General features: G+C 46.8%; 1 protein-coding gene across 3 annotated transcripts; it reads left to right on the top strand.

The window, feature by feature from the left end:
* Positions 1-7,707: 7,707 nt before the first annotated feature.
* Positions 7,708-16,759, top strand: LOC122374288 (cholesterol uptake protein 1-like). Of its 3 annotated transcripts, none has more exons than XM_043352941.1 (2): positions 7,708-7,806; positions 12,833-16,759. In XM_043352941.1, exon 2 carries the CDS (start codon positions 12,922-12,924, stop codon positions 15,322-15,324), a length of 2,403 nt encoding a protein of 800 aa, XP_043208876.1. In that variant the 5' UTR covers positions 7,708-7,806; positions 12,833-12,921; the 3' UTR covers positions 15,325-16,759. The 3 variants fall into 3 exon arrangements, with proteins under 3 accessions (XP_043208876.1, XP_043208873.1, XP_043208874.1); XM_043352938.1 differs by having other exon boundaries at positions 7,749-7,802; positions 12,830-16,759; XM_043352939.1 differs by lacking the exon at positions 7,708-7,806 and adding an exon at positions 7,974-7,993.
* The last annotated feature ends 932 nt before the right edge of the window (positions 16,760-17,691 follow it).

The following is a 17,691-nucleotide window of genomic DNA, read 5'->3' as shown; positions in this document are numbered from 1 at the left end:
CGGTTGATGGATCGTGATGAAACTTCCCATGCATGTTGGGGCAAGTATTGGCTATCATATGGTATAAGAAACTTGACCGGGTCAGGTCAGGTCACGGAGCTATGACGTCACAAGAGGAACAGCGTCCGGTACTATTTTTGAAAAGCGCCCGAACCACTATTTTGCTAATTCTTGTCACCTCAATAAGAATATGCAGCAATATTAGCTTCTATAGGGAGCAAATGGACCTCCGAAATCCAAAAATACAATCAGATTTTTAAAATTTAAATTTTGATTTTTCGAATTTCTGCCGCCGACTGTGACCTTGCCGACTTCCGGCGCTCCCAACGCGCCATTTTTAGAGCTAGGGAAACGAAATACATACCAAACGATAGAGAATTGATCAAGGAACACGATAGTGAAGGTTTCAAGTCGATATCTCCCACCGTTTTGCCGCAATCGCCGCGGAAAGTTGAAAAAGTCTTTTTCCGAAAATTTGACCTTTGACCGGTCAAACGTAGGTCAAATGTTGACCTAGGACTAAAACATATACCACCAATCGCGAGATCTCGGCGAGAGCAATCCGTTGGTCTTTTCCGCTAAGCTCTACGACGCTCCGTTTTCAAACGTCAAGGGGGGGTCGCACCAACCCCCCCCCCTGCATGGGCGAAGGTGGCAGATCGCCGTTTACGGGCGAGGGTTAAGGCCTAAAAAGGTGTCTATCTGATGCAGTTTTTCACGGCGAATCGAATGGTGCTATTTTCATTTCCGTACGAGGTCTAGAACTTCCAAAAAGTCATTTTTCAAAATGTTTGTGTGTCGTGACGTCATAAAATCTTGAATAACTCCCACATTTTTGAAACGATTCTTCTAAAAATTGGTATGTAGGTGCACATAGACCACTTCTTTGACATAGGTATATTCCGTTTTTTTCGATACACTCAAAATTTTGGATTTTATAATTTTCCCAAAAAAGTCAGTTTTTTTAAATTGGGCCAAAATCCAGAACTTTCAAAAAACCGAGAAAGCCATTTGATAGACAAAGTAGAGTTACGTGTAACCTTTTTGTTACATCTTGATTCCTTTAAAAATGAAGATGTTAGCGGCGTTTGAAATTTTGCCGTTTTTGAGGCGAAAATGGCGAACATGACGTCACTAAAACGTCAATTTCTCAAAAATTTCCCGACGGATTTCGCTCAAATTTTCAGGAAACGTGTCAAATTGATGTAAGAAAAGGTACTGAAAGTTTGGCGGCGCTGCGCGCCGCCGTTTTTGAGATATTGCAAAAACTCGCGAGGGGGGGGGGTTAAAATTTACCCCCTTCCCAGCCCCGCGCGGGTTAACCTGGCCAAAAAGTGACCGAAGCGATTCTTCCTTATTTTTTACACTCTTTCGAACACCGCCTTCTGCGTATCGCTACGTGGCCCAGGAGCCGATTTAGAAGGGGGCGTTCTAACACTCCCCCCCCCCCCCCAGCAGGACGTGGAAATCCATGACCCCCTGCCGGTCTCGGGTTAACGGTGCAAAATACAACCCAGAGAGGTACATTTTCGGAATCAGCGCATCGAGGAGGCCCTATATACCAATTTTGAGCTAAATTGAAACACCCCGAAATATGCTGCTGGGCCGGCTGATACCTATTCGTTGCTGCTGAATGTCGCTTCTTACGCAAGTTATTCGCGTAAAATCGTAACCGAGAGGGGGTCCGTTCGGCCCCCGCCCTATACGGGCGAGGGGGGCTAAACTGAGATACCCCGAAATATGCTGCTGTGAGTTGTGAGGCTGACATTCGTTGCTGCTGGATGACGGACGTAATTTACGCACAGTGCAGTAAAATAGCTCCGATGATGTGATGTTTTGTATAATGTGCGCCACGACCGTCTTCATTGATTGCCGTGTGATTGCTACTCAAAACACGCAGACAAGCAAGGGACGACGGTGAAAACAGGGCGCCTGGGGCGATTTGATCAAGGTTCGTTAAATTTACACGTGACGTTTGGCATATAGAAGGCCCTTAGAGCGGGAGAAGTTCCAAATGTCACGTGACTAGTATGCCCTCCGGCGCCGCATATTTACGTCTGGACAACGAGTTGCGTTGGAGAGGCCGGAAATAGTGGCGATTTCAGGACCGCAAGAATGGACCGTCATTGAAATGATTCTTTTTTAAACCGTGCACTGTTTTCGGCCGGAATTTAATAGTTACTACAAAATATTTTGTAATTACGTTTCCACCAAGAATGAATGCCATCAGGGCTAAATTTTTAATACTATTGCATATTGTCAAGAAGCATATAGTGCTGTTATATTGCAGTTTAAGCGCGTTTGTTACAAAATATGAAGCGAATAAGCGTCAGTGTAATTCATCAACAGTGCCAGAAGTTAACTTGAGGGAAAGCTATTATGCTAATTGCTCTTGTCCGTCCACTAAAATTTATTAAATATTTTGCTTTGTGTATTCCAAAAGGAGAGGGAACTATTTCATTTGTGCCTTCATGTCAGAATTGAAGGTGGATCATTAAATTTTCAACGCAGTTTACAAACAAGCATTTGGTCTTTCTCGTTTATAAGCAGTGGCTAAGAAAAGGTTGATCAATCCTGAAGTTCAGTCATCGCAAGGCAGTCATCGTACCTCAACTTGGCAGCAAGATCCCCCAAGGACAGAGGATATATTGTATACATGTCCTGTAAATCAAAACAAACAAGCATTTGGTCTTTCTCGTATATAAGTAGTAGCTAAGAAAAGGTTGATCAATCCTGAAGTTCAGTCACCATACCTCAACTTGGCAGCAAGATCCCCCAAGGACAGAGGATATATTGTAAACCTGTCCTGTTAATCAAAACATTTTTGTGCCTTCAAAGGCTTAAGTTATCTGTGGTGTGTTCGGAGTTAGGCTATATGGCCGTTTTTGTTGTATGTTTATGTGGAGATTGAATATAACTGTGACCATGTGCTCAGGGCCTCCTCTAACATACCCACTGGGTGGGCAAATGCCCACCCAGTCACCACAATTGCCCACCCAGTGGCGTCGATTTGCCCACCCAGAAGTGAGAAGCAAATGCAAAAATTCTGGTCCGGCCGGACGTCCGGTACTACCTTTCTGGTCTTAAGCAAACTGGAGGCTGTTTGAAGGTCAAAAAAAAAAGTTTTCTGGTTGCCCGATATTCAGGGGCGTAGTCAGAATTTCCTCAAGGAGGGGGCCAAACGCACAGGGGCCCAAAATAACCCCCTAAAAATCCAAAAAGCCATCTGGTTGGATCCAATATTTTTTTTGGAGGGGGCCCAAATAAATAGAAAAATATTTATTAACAAAAAATATTAGAACTGAGGGGGTAAGCAGTCCATGGGCCCTGTTAGATAGGCCCACGAATAGCTTCATAGAGTCGCCAGTCGGTTTTGAGGGCGGTCTGAGGGCCCGTAGGTCGGATAAGGGTTCTTCAGACCGTCACAGGCCCCTACAGCGCATGAGAGCCTCGTAAGCCGTCTGAGGGTCATATAAGCCGCCTAAGGGCCACTAAGACCGACAAAAGCCCTCCTTGCACTTGCAGATGCCCAGTCATGCCGACGGAGGGCTCTCTCAGACAAACTAAGGACCCGTTCAGGTCATTTGAGTGCCTCCTCAAACCGATAGGGGCCCCTCAGATCGACAATGGATCCGATCCGAGCTCCCTCAAACCGATATAGGGTCAGACCAACAGTCGGAACGCATTGATTCTGTTTACACACCGTTGGACCCAAGTTGGACCCATCCCATCCAACTGGCCCCCTGGTTTCAATAGGGCCCCAAGGCTCTAAAATTGGGGCTCTCTTGGCCAAAGTATAACTACTCAGCTGTGTCAAAGGATCTGCTGCAGGGGCCTTTGCGTCACCAAGGGCCCACTGTGTCAGCCAGGGCCCCTATAGAATAAGGACCCCTGGCTTCCAGGGGGGGGGCATGGTCCCTTTGGCCCCCTCCTTGGCTATGCCACTGCAGGTGACAAGCGTTCTTCCAGGCGACCAGGGGGCAGGGGCCAGGCGACCAGGCCCCCAGGCGACTAGCCCCCAAGCGACCGGGGCCCTCTAGGCGACCAGGGGCCCCAGGAAACCGGGGGTCATCGGATGAGTGCAGGGGCCCATTGGGTCATCAGAGGGCCACAGAAATGAAACTTCGATATCAATTTTCTTCCGAGTAAAAGACGTTTTATCCAGTGTTTGAAAAAAAATATCCCGGGGCCTGAGGGGCTCCCCCATGGCGCGTTTTGCGCTCAAGGGAGGGGGCCATTGCCCCCGTGGCCCCTCCCCCTTGGCTACGCCCCTGCCGATATTGTTATTCATGGACAAAGCCAGCTAAATCCCTAAATACGGCTGAGCTAAACAAATAAGCAAGAATTATTACCGGTTCGGGTAGCCTTTACTACAATGTATTATGTTAGTTAGCCCTCGCCCGGTGAGGGGGGTTGATGCACCCCCCTAAGGTTTTTCACAAATAACGTAAAAACGGCGGCGCTCAAATTTAGCATACCCTCTGGGCCTCTGGGGCAACCTTTTGGCACTTGTCCTAAAAATTTCAGGTCTCTAGTCTTTTCAGGTCAGGTCACCAGGTCCCAAACCCCGTACAAGGTCAGGGGAAAATTGGACTATGTAGTTTAGCGGCAACCGAATGCCAGAGTTTTTCGTTGATAGCGTGAGTTCTATAGCACGTAGCGCTACCAAATTTAACCCTCGCATGTGTAGGGGGGTCGGATGGACCCCCCATGGTTTTTCGCGAATAACTCGCGTAAAAAGCGGCCGATCGCAATGAAACTTTCAGTACCCTCGCATTGATCAATTTTACACCTACCCTGAAAATTTCATGACCCTGACCCAAATGACCTTTGACCTGTGACCTCTTTTCCGAGACCATGTTTGGCCGGAATCGCGATTCCGCGTATGTCGGCTCGCATTAGCCGCGCGTTTGCAAGCTTTTCGTGGTTTCAAACGTTCAAACATATGATTTGATGTTGCTCCCATGCATTAGGGTGGGTGTCAAGGTCACCTGAAGGTCAGGTCAGGTCATTGACCTTTGGTGACCTCGGGTGACCTCGGTTCACTTTTTCGAGTTTTACATGTTTCTAGGCTAGTTTGTGGAGCTGAATTCCAATTTAGCAACCATTTGAACATTTACGAAGTAGTTTTGGTGCCTTCGTAACATGTTACGAAGCTGTCAGAGGCGGTTGACAGGTACTACGAACACCCGTCACAACCCCTACTGGTTGACCTGACCTGACCTGACCCGACCTGGTCTAAATGCTTAAAGACATCATCTGTGATCAAAACTAACACGATATTCGTGATCAGCACCCCGAAAAACCCCTTAGCAGCCACACTTTACGACTTTCTAATAGGTCCCGATTTTCCCGACTTTGGGTCATTGACCTGACCTGGAAGGTCAACCAATGACTTAGGACCTTAAAATTAGGTATCATCGGCTTCCTCTCGTCACGGGCAACACGCTCGTTTTTTTCCGCGAAGCTCTAGCTTGATCAGGGGCCAAACGGCAAGGGGGGGGGGGTCCAACCGACCCCCCCCCCCCCCTACACATTAGAAGCTGGCAAACGCCGCACACATGCGAGGGTTAAGACACGACTTGGAGCATCTGTTTGTCACTTGGCCTTGGAGTTTTAGGTTCTAGTGACCCGAGGCCAGGTCACAAGGTCACAAAAACTGGTACATTGTCAAAATAGCAAGAATACCGAATAAGAATACCTACCTACCACGCAGTTTGCGGAGGGCTGTACATGTAACTCTGGAACGAATCGCTCGAGCATCGCTAACCATAAAACATACGACAAAAGTTAACTTTGCAAACTATCATCTTATTTCCAATAACGGCACTGCTTATTTCGCCTCACCCCCGCCCCCCCCCCCCCCCGCGGTAACAGGTTTTGAAATTGGTTGAACCTCAAAATAGTGGCTGGATTCGCCCTTGGGCAGGGGAGTAGCGAAAATTCTGCCCACCCAGTGAAAAATCCTTAGAGGAGGCCCTGCATGTGCTTGTTTGTATACTTACGGTCAGACAGGGAACAGCACATTCACATAACATACTCACCTAGCACCTAACTCATAGCTGTACCCTGCAGGATCTGTACTTGTTCATGTCTCGAGCATTAACAAAGCACTAAAGTAGCTTAGTAATCATTTCCCACATTTTCTGAGCATCTAACATGACATACAGCAGTGCAGAGCAGCTTCAGAGAAGAAACACTTTAAATGCACAGACTCACACCAGCCACCCAATGAGCCAGTTCCTCAGTTGACTGTTTCCCTGGACACAGCTTGGCAATGTGAGCTAACTTTTGGCAAGTTGAAGGTTAGCAGGTAAGATTGAGTTAGGGTGAGTACCTACCCATAACTGGGTGCTACTGCCATGCAGGTCTTGGGTAGGCTGCAAATATGTGTGATGATTGAGGTTAAGTCATCTGTCAGGTTAGTCAGGTTCAGGTATGTTCATTGCTCAGGTCACATTTTTATGGACATTTGGCAAATTAAAAAACTAACAATCTGATCTAAGCTAACCCGACTAAACATACACAACTACTGACTATAGGAACTGAGCACCTACCTACTTGTGCCTACATCTCATACCATGCCAAAGTAGAGTTCCTTGGTGGAAGATTACCCTCAGTACTTTTTATCCCAGCCCTGTGAAGAAAACTAATACTTCTAAGCTCTGAGTCACTGCTGGCCATCCACAGGAAGAAACGCTGAGACTGGGAGTTTTGCCATTGTATATTGGACCAATAATGACTATCACAAATGACTATGAACACATAATATGATCACATCATTGCATGGATTGTCACATTGACAATTTTACTACAATCCTTTTTTCAAGAAATACAGTGATGGTGATTAACATCAAAATCAACATAAAGTGGATTTAGTGATCCAAGCTTTCTCCTCCAATAGCAATGGAATGATCACATGTTTCATTCGCCAGACACTGAGTACCTGATGCACATTACAATCTGCATAGCTTCTAAGCATAGTAAAACTGCCCAAGTCCATTCATTCTAGATTTTAACTTGATAGTTCGCACTAATTTATCTTGCTGTTGTAAGTTATCATTCAATATTCATACCAATACATCAATATGCGCTCATCAGTAAACATTTTCAGGCATGATCCTGCTCAGAGTGCTCTTCAGTATTGCTCCAAGGTCTGCAATATTATAGCTTGTTTTTGGACAATAAGCTCTTTTAATTTTACTTTTTCTTGCTGATATATGAGCCCGATCAACTTGCGTTTATCAACCAAAATTTCATAACTTGTTCAACTTGATATTGATATTGCTCAGTAGTCAGGACCTCTGTCAGCCTCCTGGATACTTCAGATTGTTTTCAGTCAACATGCTTCTTAAATATGATATGAGGATTCAAAACATCCAACAAAACGGCGTACAAGAGCAAGAAAACCACCAGATAAACTAAAAAATGGCCTTGGAACAGAGCCAAGTGGTGCTCCATTTGTTTGTTTACAATGATTGTAGTGCTGATGTATTTTTAGGACTCTGAACGTCGGCTTATAAAAAATGAAACGTTTTTACAGAAGTTGTAAGGCAAGTAATATTTATCTGAAAGAACTAAAATATTCAAAAGCCAAACACTATGAAATACATGAATCGGAACGAAAAAGTAACCCAAAAATCCAGCCTAATCACCGGCTCCTAAAACTGCAACACAATCAGCACTTTTCCCCGCAACTCGTTGTCCAGACGTAAATATGCTCCGGCGCCCTGTTTTCACCGGCGTCCCAAGCAAGCGCATCAAGCGCCCGACGCGCCGCGATTTGTGATAAGCAAAAAAAAACAGGTATAAACAGGGATATAAGAGCCAAACTTGATGTGAAAATTATCATTAACATACCAAAAATTGCTTTGCTTCTTTTAGTATGCCTAAGAGAAATAAAATAGACAAGAGTATGACAAAATGGCCATCAATATTCAGGTCAAGGGCCCGCTCTGTCAGTTTGCGGTAATGGCAGACAATGCTGTAGTTTGTAGATATACATTTGTAAAGAATGTTTGTGTTTATGTATATTTGAGATATCAATGGTGATATACCACCATAGACTAGGAATAATTTGAGCACTGTATCTTCATAAAAAATAGGGAACTCAAACTTAGTCCCAGAATCAGTAGTGGCAGAACCCTTTTAATTAAAGAGACCCTCCCACCTTCAAAAAAGTTAATGAATTGTCATGAAATTGATGTCGCTTGGTTCAGAAAGAGCGAAAACGAATATCTGCCAAATTTTACCGAAAAATAATCACTGGTTTTCAAGATAATACTTTTACTTTTGTTTACTCTTTGGGATCTTCCCTGTTTCTAGCGACTTTATTTGGAAGCAATGATTGGCAGCCTTGAAGTGTGGCAGACATTGGGCGCAAAACAGCGTATACCACACTGAACTCTTTAACCCTATTCCTGGCGGGCTCCGCCGGGACAAGAAACTGGCGGGGGGGCCGATTCGGCCCCCCCCTGAGATCTTGAGAACGAAGCAAGATAGCGACAAACGGTAAACGGCATCGGATACGCACGGTCAAGATCTACAATTTTTACTAAGGTCATTTTCAGGTCAGGTCAAAGATGACGTCACAGGGGTCGATAAAGTCAAAATGGCGGCGCTAGATATGGAGAGTTTTTCTCGAATAACTTTCGAATTAGTCAAGATAGGAACAAACTAAGGGCATCATCGTGATCCTCTCGTCAATCCGCATCGAATGATATATATATGTTGACCTCGCAAGGTCAAGGTCAAAGGTTGACCTCAGGTCACGTGACCTCGAGGTCATCATGTATATCATTCGATGTGTCTTGACGAGCTGAACACAATGAGACCATCCACGCGTCTGTATCTTGTTCCTGTACGGAGTTATTGGCCAAAAACCTTTGGTGACCTTTGATGACGTCACATGACCTCACAGCTGCCCAACAGCAAAACAGACCTCAAGGTAGTGAAGGTTGATCGTATATGAAGTCATGTATGGTATATGGGGCCATTCCGACCCGTTTTAGTGGTAAAAACAGGGAGTTGATTTTTCCCCCCATTGACTTATAATGGGGAGGTCGCGAAACTGACCTGACCTTAGGTCACCGATATCAAAATTCCGAGATATACAAATTGCACATACTGGTACCCTAACTAAAGCCTGAAGAGAAGAAATTGATCGGTCAAAAACTCTAGCTCTGGCGTGATTGCAAACTTTTCTGAGGTAGGGTCACCAAACCGCCTCTGGTGACCTGACCTGAGGTCAGATCAACTCAAAATTTTAAGACATGTTGCGTAGAAGCCTTTTAGGAAAAGTCAGAAAATTTGAGCTTCCTAGCTCAACGCGTTTGGGAGAAATAACCAAAAAACCTCAGGGGGGGGGGGGGCTCCTGAGGCCCCCCCCCCCGCCAGGAATAGGGTTAATTTATAACACCACGTGTTAACTATGGTTTTAGTCTAAGATTTAAACATCATTATATCTCTGCTGACATCACAAATTCTAAGGGCATTCCAATGCATTAGCCCCTTAGAATCCAAAAATTGCAAGTTTGAAATTCCATAACTCCAAATTTAACATTTTTCGATGTTGTGAGTGCCCAAACTGGTTTTTGCAGGCCATGGCCACCAATTTGGCTATCTCAACTCAAAACTAATGTTAAGGTGGGATGGTCACTTTAAGGGGGAGGGGGCACTGCTGACTTTTGGTCCAATTCTTTCCATGCAACGACCATATTAGGAATAGGGCTAATGTTAAAATGCCAAAATCAAAGGGGGGCAGGGGGGCACAGTGCCCCGGTGCCTCCCCCCCCCCCCCCGTCGCCTAGGCCCAGTATAAACAAAGCCAGCTACCTACCTCTGGTCAGTGAAGTCACCTCTGGCATTATGTTTAGGTACCTACCCACTGTCTACCAACTCAACTCACCTAGTTGGCCTTTTTCCTTCTCACCCTAGATATAGGAATTGGACAGTTAGATGCCCAGGGCCAGGGGTGATAAGAAAATCCATCTTGCAAGCTTTCAAAAGCTACCAATAAAAACTAAAGGCTTTTGTTTTATTTAAAAGTTTTTAAAGTTTAAAGTTTTGAATAATTTTATTCCAGATTAATCTGTCCCAGCTCAACAAAACATCTTTTTTATAAATTTAGCTCAAATGTTTTGAATAGACGGATTAACAGAGCCGGAGTCCACGCTAAGCAGAGCTTGTTGCGTAGACTCTGACCCCTACCGTTCGATCGCGCCATTCCGGGTAACAAATCAAAAAACAAATCAAACAAAACAGATCATTACATTTTGATTACTTGTATTCTACCCTGAGCCCTGAGGTCTGAACCAACAGGATAGGTAACCTAACCTAACCTAACCTAACCCAATGAAACAAATGAAACCAAAGTTTACTAGCATCATAAGACATTAAGAATCCTCATTGCCCACAGTGCCCACTGGCCACTGCTAGCATCATAAGACACTCCTAGGCTCATGGATGCTTTAACAAGTTTGGTGGAGCAAGTGTGCGTGGTAGTGCAAGTTTGTTTGTGTGCAAGTGCACATCTTCTGGTGTCTGTTTTTTTTTTCTACCTGTATGGTGCCCTTACCTTGACACATTTTCCTTGACTGTGCCTACCTTCTATGTCTTTCCTTCTGGCCTTTCTCAGAATTTTATTTGCTGTTACTGCTGACATGTGCCCTGTTCTGTCCCTCATCTGGTCTGGGCTCTGTTCCTCCCAGCTGGGAAGTTTAATTGGAACATTCAGCATGGTCTTGATGTCTGACCTGCCCAGTCTAGTTAACCAAACTGTCCTGCCCTGCTCTTAATGACCACACCATTGATCAACTGTAGTCAGGCTGTTCTGTCCTTGCCTCTGCATATGTCTGTCTCGCCCCTGTCTTTGTGGGTACTGTCCTTTCCTGTTAAGTGTTACGATATGCCATGCTGATGTGTGCCCTGTTCCTTTTCTGCTTACTAAATGCTATTTTATATCACTTACATATATGCATGACCTAGGCATTGTGCCTGTTCCAGTTGTTCTGAAATATGAACTGTTGTGTTTAACAATTAGGTCTGGATAGTTACTGGTCTGTCATCAGTGCCTTACGCTGCAGATGAAGTTTATGATGTTGAATGGAAATCTGGACTCATGCCTAATTATAATTACTTTTATGCTTGCTTATTTCCACACCGTATATGGTAGATCACATATGTCTTTATATAACTATCCACCTAGCCAACCATATATGTACAGGGTGTCTCAAAAGTTCGTTGACACATTTCTCATGCCAATAAATCCTAAAAGAATCGGCCAAAAATCTAAGGTGTCTGTGTGTACACTAGACAAATATGCATGCATTGACAACTGATTCGGAAGGTTGGAAACCAAACTCTTTGCTGCATCTCCCAAAATATTTGCCCATACCGAATTCGTCGCTCCGTCAGCTGCCGGAGGCTGAAAAAAGGTTACCAGCTTTCAAGCTCTTGTAGGGGAATCCCCTGCAGTTTCTGCGTCGAATTTAGGTTTGACGAGCTCCCCGTTAACATCCTCTTCTCCCTGAAAGCCGACAGCTTGCATCGACACCATCCGTGAGTATTTTGTAGGTCTTCTCTGGCGCTAACTCCTTCATGAATGACTGGCGCCGACCTCCCAAGCACCATTTTCCTTTTTAAAACAAACCCATTCTTTAACAAATGGGAAGTGCCAGGGGCAATTTTTTTCGCAGCATATCGTAGCAGAATGCGTCGGCCATCTGTTCTTAGACACATTTGCAAATTTTGCAAATCCCAAACGCTCTTCATTCACCATGCCGAGACCTTCGCTGGGTTGCGGAGTGTTTCCCTCAGGAGAGGTTCTGCTTTGTAAACGGCCAAAACCTGTCCATCGTGCGGTTTTGTTGGGATTTTGTGTCTAAAAGAAAGTTATTTGCTCCAGATCTGCCTCTTGAAACCTCGTAAGATAAAACTTTACATTAAATGACACTTTTGGATGGTCAGTTGCCTTGGCATTGACGCTTTTCGTGTTATTTTTCCCAAAAATTTAGCGTTATAGATATTATAAACAAGTTCAAAATTATTTTTTGTCTTTATCTTATGATGACCTGCAATTTTTGAAACTGGGTAACCTCTGTCTGTGAGCTTCTAGTCAGTTTTCAATAGTTATGACCGCATTTTCAGCTGCTTTCCGGAGCACGAGTCTGCTGCCGTACGAAGGTCGTTCAAAACGCTGTTAGTCTCGCATGGTTTCGTCCTTCACAAATTTTAGCCACCGTTTTTATCAATATCAGATGATCATCATGCTGTACTCATCCTCGCCGACACTTTGCCATGTGTCATTTCCGACTTAACCATTCCCATTACTCCTGAATCAGAGAGTTTCTCAGCCGACCCGATTTTGCGACCTCCATTTTCATGCCTGACCCATGGTCAGAGGTGAACCCTTTTTGTGAGCTCATGAAGGGTCGAATGCGCTTGAAAACAATGCGAATGCTGGGGGAAGGCTGTTACCAATGCCCATGCAAAATTTCGACTGTTAATTTCTCGTTGATTCAGAATTATTGACAAAAAAGCATAGCTGGTACCTGTCAACGAACTTTTGAGACACCCTGTATATAGAAGTCTGTGGTTGGATCCATTAAGAATATCAGGCATCTGAGATAGGATATCAAGTTTATGGCAGTATGTTGCTGTTTTGTGTGTGTGTGTGGGGGGGGGGGGCGGCTTATCGTTAAATTTAATTGAGGCTTGTGCTGTGGGTATATTGTTGAAGAACCTTTTGATGTCTTCAAGGTCAATATCCACACCTGATATTAATCAATGTGTAACATACCTATTTGTTTGATCACCGTATGTTTTATTTCAGAACTAATTATTAAGTAAGATAAAAATTGGCTCGAGAAGAAATAAACTGTGTAGAACAGCTTGTCCTGGCCTGAGTCACTACAGTCAATAATGGCTGGGCGGAGATGGCGCAGTGGATGGATAGCGTTTTTCTGCCTGATATCAGTTTCCGGTCAGAGTGTAATTTTTGAGGATACAACCACGGCGCCGGACGACGAGCCTCAGTTGTCCGTACGCACATACGGCCAGCCTGTAAGGACGGGCGACTGGCTTGACACAGACCGAATGCGCCGCCTGCCGTTGAACGAAGTGGTGACGGACCGCGTCTCTGCGCGCCGCATGCACATGTACGCGGCGCGCTACACGGCCGGCGCCAGCGGTACGATGAAGATCCGAGTCAGTGCCATTGGTGATCCCTTGCCCTCCGCTGACATGCCGCTCTCAGTCAGCGTGCGAACCAGTGCCGGTGGGTACAGTTTCCCGCTTCCTCTACCTGCGGCGCGCCAGGACTCGAACGCGGCGCCAGCCACCAGTGTTTCCCGGATCATGTGTCCGTCCTCCGGGCGCGGTCGCGTGGACGCGCAGGACGCTTGCTTTGTCACGCTCGGTGTCGGCGGCGGCCCTGGGCCAGGCTATCGCGATGTGGCCTACGAATACGAGCTGCGCTTGTCTGTGCTGAACGCCTCGCGCTGGTTCTTGGAGACAGACGCGCCGCCTCGCCAGTTGGCTGTCGCCGTGGCTGCGCCGATCGTGTTCCAGTACCGCTGGCCCGATGACCCATCGGTGCGGATGGTGCGTGTGGGTGTGGCTAGTGGTGACGCGCCGTGCACAGCTGACTCTCGGCCATGTGCCGGCCCCATCTGCGATCCGGGCATGGAAGGTGACGTTGGTGCTTGCGCGTCGCTGGCGGTGCAGAGGCCAATCTGCCCGCTAACGCTGTCTGTAGGCGATCTGTTGGCGGCGGCGTCACGACACCTCACCTTTACCGCCTGCGCCACCACCGTGGTGAAGCGCGACGATCCCGACTTCGTCGACGGTTTCTTCGTCTCGGTGCTGCTGCATGAGGACGACTCTGTGTGTTATCCTGAAGGACGCCAGCGCAACGGCACAGCGTCGATCACGAAACCGGTGCGCGTCACCATCAGTCGACACGATGTCGCGTACGGGAACATCGCCATCCCTGTGGTGCTGGCCATCCTGTGTATGATCATCGGTGCGGTTAGCTTTTCCATCAGTACCCGTATTCAGGCAAGATTTGCCAGGAAAGCGAAGGATCCCCACTCGACGAAAGAACACCGTAGCGACGGCGAAGAGCTGGAAGAAGACATGGCGACGGAGGGTCGTCAGGCTTTGCAAGAAGAGCGCCCCGTGTCGGAACAAGTACCCATGTCCAGTAACCTGCGCCCGGCCACAGTGCTTCTCACGTGCGCTTTCATCATCGTTGCGTTCGGCGTCAACAGCGTAGCGACAGATGTGCGCAACGAACGCCGCTCGGGCAGTCTGGACACATGCTATCGCAATGACCTGTGTCGCACCGACGGCGGCACGGTACCTGACTTGAACCACGTGCTTTCTAACCTGCCGTACACGGGGGCCGGCGCCGGCTTCCTGTTCGCCGTGTACGCCCAGCAGCGTATGTATGCCGCCGCGCAGCGGGACGCCTCCGTACCCGTCGGTGTGCCGCATGACTTCTCACTGTTCGCCTCACTGGGCGTCGGTCTTATGCTCGAGGGAGTCACCAGCGGCCTGTATCACGTCTGTCCCAACAACCGCAACTCGCACATTGACTTTTTCTTCATCTACTATCTGTACGCAGCAATGGGCGCCAAGCTGTTTCAGACTCGTCGCGGTATAACGTCTCGGTTCCACTACACTCCGGCACTGCTGGTGGCCGGCATCACGCTACTCGGATCGCTGCAAGACTTGGTAAGCTCTGGCCGCGGTCTGTGGATTACCATCATGGTGATTCATATGGTGTGTGCCAGTATCTGGGCCTCGCTCATGTACCTGACTGGCTACGTAGGCTTCACGGCCTTCCGTCGCCGCCGGCGTCCGGTGGACCGGATCACCCGGCAGATAGCGGTAACACACTTGGTCCTAAACGTCACGCTGGCCATCGTCGGCCTGGCGGCGCCGTTCATCTTTTCCGACTTCAGCATGTACGCGCTACTGTTCTTCACGCTCAACTCGGGCTTGTACATCATCTTCTACATGCTGGCCAAGAAAGTAGGCTACCGCGAGAGCCCCTCCTGGCTGTCTGTGCTGTTCATGCTTCTGGGACTGGCTTGCATGGTGCCTGCACTAGTGCTTTTCGTTTTCTATAACCCGTACAACACGGTGGCGTCGGCAGCGCTCTCGCGCACCTCGAACAGACCCTGTTTTGCCGGCTTTTTCGACGCGCACGACGTGTGGCACTTTCTGTCGGCGGCGGCTCTCTTCTTCCTCCTGATGGGGATCCTGACTTTGGACGATGATCTGATGAAGACGCCGCGCAATAAGATACCCGTGTTCTGAGTGTCATATTTTTCTGATGAGATCTGGTTTCACTTTGTTGACCTTACCGTATATAAGTGAAACCGTTTCATCTGCTTCCAGACGTGGTCTCGGTGGGAAACTGGTTTGTAAGTGTCGTGTTTAAGGAACCATTTTAACATAGTTTTAATTGCGACATCTCCACATCTATGTCAGATCATCGTTGTCACTTTGATCTAACCGTTGGCGCTGTGAACTAGTTAGTGGCACCAGTCTACTTAGCGTTGTGCCTACATCTGTAGCCATGACATTGGCATCAGGTACGCTGTAAGAGTTGCTCATGTGACCAATTGGTTGCGAGAATGGCGAGCTTCGGTTGTGGAGCTGATGGCTTTCGGGACTGTATTTTCGGGTAAGGGTGCGGGCCGGGGCAAGTGTTGCTTTATGTCCATGAAATACGCGTGCTTTAAGCCGAGCTTGATTCGCATAATCAAATGTGATTCGCGAGCTTTTGCAAGCTTTTTGCTGAATGTAGGTGATATTTTTAAGCTGTAATATTACGTAATCTAGTTAGTTAGTGGTTACTGGTTCCTGTTCCCAACTGTTTTCTAGCCAAATGCGCTTACCGCAAGGCTTAGGTCTAGTGATTATGAATGCTTTAGTGCCTATATCAATGCGATGCGCAGTTTCGTCGCTCCTTGTCGACGCTTATGCGGAAACCGTTTTTGGATCTTCGGTGTTAATTTGGATGGACATGTGCTACTGGCTTCCGTGATTGTAAGGCGCTTATTGTTGCTGACTGTGCCCGCCTAAGCTCGTCCTTTTACACGATGGCGCGTGTACATTTTCCAATTAACCAAATGTCTGCGTCTCGCTCAGATCTCTGCGGAGAGCGGTGATATATACCTACTTATGTTTTGGGTGTGGCATATAATTACGGCCCCTTTACCGCCGTTAAAAGGCCTGCCGGCTGCCGACAGATAGAAGGCACCGCCTTTGCTCTGAATAATAGCAGATCTTAGCAAGATGTTTGGACACTAGGCTTACCAAGTCGTGTGCCTTACCTTACATCTGTGTGCCTTAAGTTTTTGTAAAAAAAAGTTTGGTATGGCGAAACGGGTAAATGCATCATTGAGCCTTTACCTGCTATTGGTTTTTCATACCTTGTAATTTGACCTAGTTAGCTATAGGTACCTACTCATTTGTCTAGCATTAAACTTGATGATCCATATCGCGAAACTGGATTATGAACCGGTTCTACATAGAAGAAGCACCAGCGCCGATGAATAGGTACGCTTGATATTGTGTTTTTTAGATACCTGTAAGATGCGAATCATTGGCTATTGCCTCATATCTTGTGGATTGATGATGCGCCATATGTAGGTGTGCTGTTTCTGCGCCTTCTATCAGCTTACGAGCTTGCTGCTTTTTACCGTGATCAATGGTCAAACGAAAAATATATAACAAATTGCCCGTCTGTAATTGCATTTTTCTTTATCTATGTGGTTGTGACTCGTGCTCGGGTCAAGTTAACCATCGCCCGGAAGGGGGGGGGGGGTGTTTCTGGCCACATCTGCCAGTTCTTTTTGCGCGTGTAAAGAAACTGAAAGTCGCGATAAATTTTCAATCAGCACCCACTTTTCTTCCGTGAAAAAGTGGTCAGAGCTACCAAAATTATGTTTAACCCGCGCCGTTCTCGTGGCCTGAGTTTTCCGTGTCGTGCTGGGTGGGGGAGGGGGCATTTTCACGTCCCCCGTCTAACTTGGCTCCTGGGCCACGTAGCGAAACGCAGTAAGCGGCATTCGAAAGAGCGTTAAAAATAATGGCAGAACTACTCAAGTCATTTTTAAGGTCAGGCCACCAGAGGTCATCAACAATGTCAAATTTAGTCCATTTCAATAACTTTGGAAACTGCCAAAGGCTAACTCGGGAACCAATAGGGCTACAGCGCCACGATAAAGCGCATTTGATAGCCCTTTTACATACCTTTCTGTCATAGGCGGCGGAACGATTTGAGACAAGGGGGGGCACCATGGCTCAAGGAGCCAAACCTAGGGTACCCCCAAATCCTGTTTTCTCATCGGATTTAGACCACTTATTTTTCGTCACAGCCCTGACACGATGATTTTTTTATTTTTTATTATTTTTTTTTTTTACTAAACGAAAATGGCAGTTCACCCCCGTATGCAGGGGTGTAATTTTATATCTCTTTGTGGGGGCATATGCACCCACAATCCTGAATTATGCCCCCACAATGATGAAAAAGCACCCACAAGTTTTTTACAAGGCTGCAAGCGTCCTTTCGAGAGCACGGTGCCCTTCGCATGCTCTAACGGCGTCCTCCTGACCGTCTCGCGTTCATGGATTATAGCGTTTTTAATCACTCGGCGCCCTTCTGGGAGAATGGCG

The sequence above is a fragment of the Amphibalanus amphitrite genome, unplaced genomic scaffold (genome assembly GCF_019059575.1).
Source record: "Amphibalanus amphitrite isolate SeventyFive unplaced genomic scaffold, NRLGWU_Aamphi_draft 001635F_arrow, whole genome shotgun sequence".
NCBI classification, from domain to species: Eukaryota; Metazoa; Arthropoda; class Thecostraca; order Balanomorpha; family Balanidae; genus Amphibalanus; species Amphibalanus amphitrite.
This window is presented reverse-complemented; position numbering and strand designations above follow the sequence as displayed.

Coding starts and splice junctions, on each gene's coding strand:
- LOC122374288 (XM_043352941.1), top strand. CDS start 12,922: ATGGCTGGGCGGAGATGGCGCAGTGGATGGATAGCGTTTTTCTGCCTG.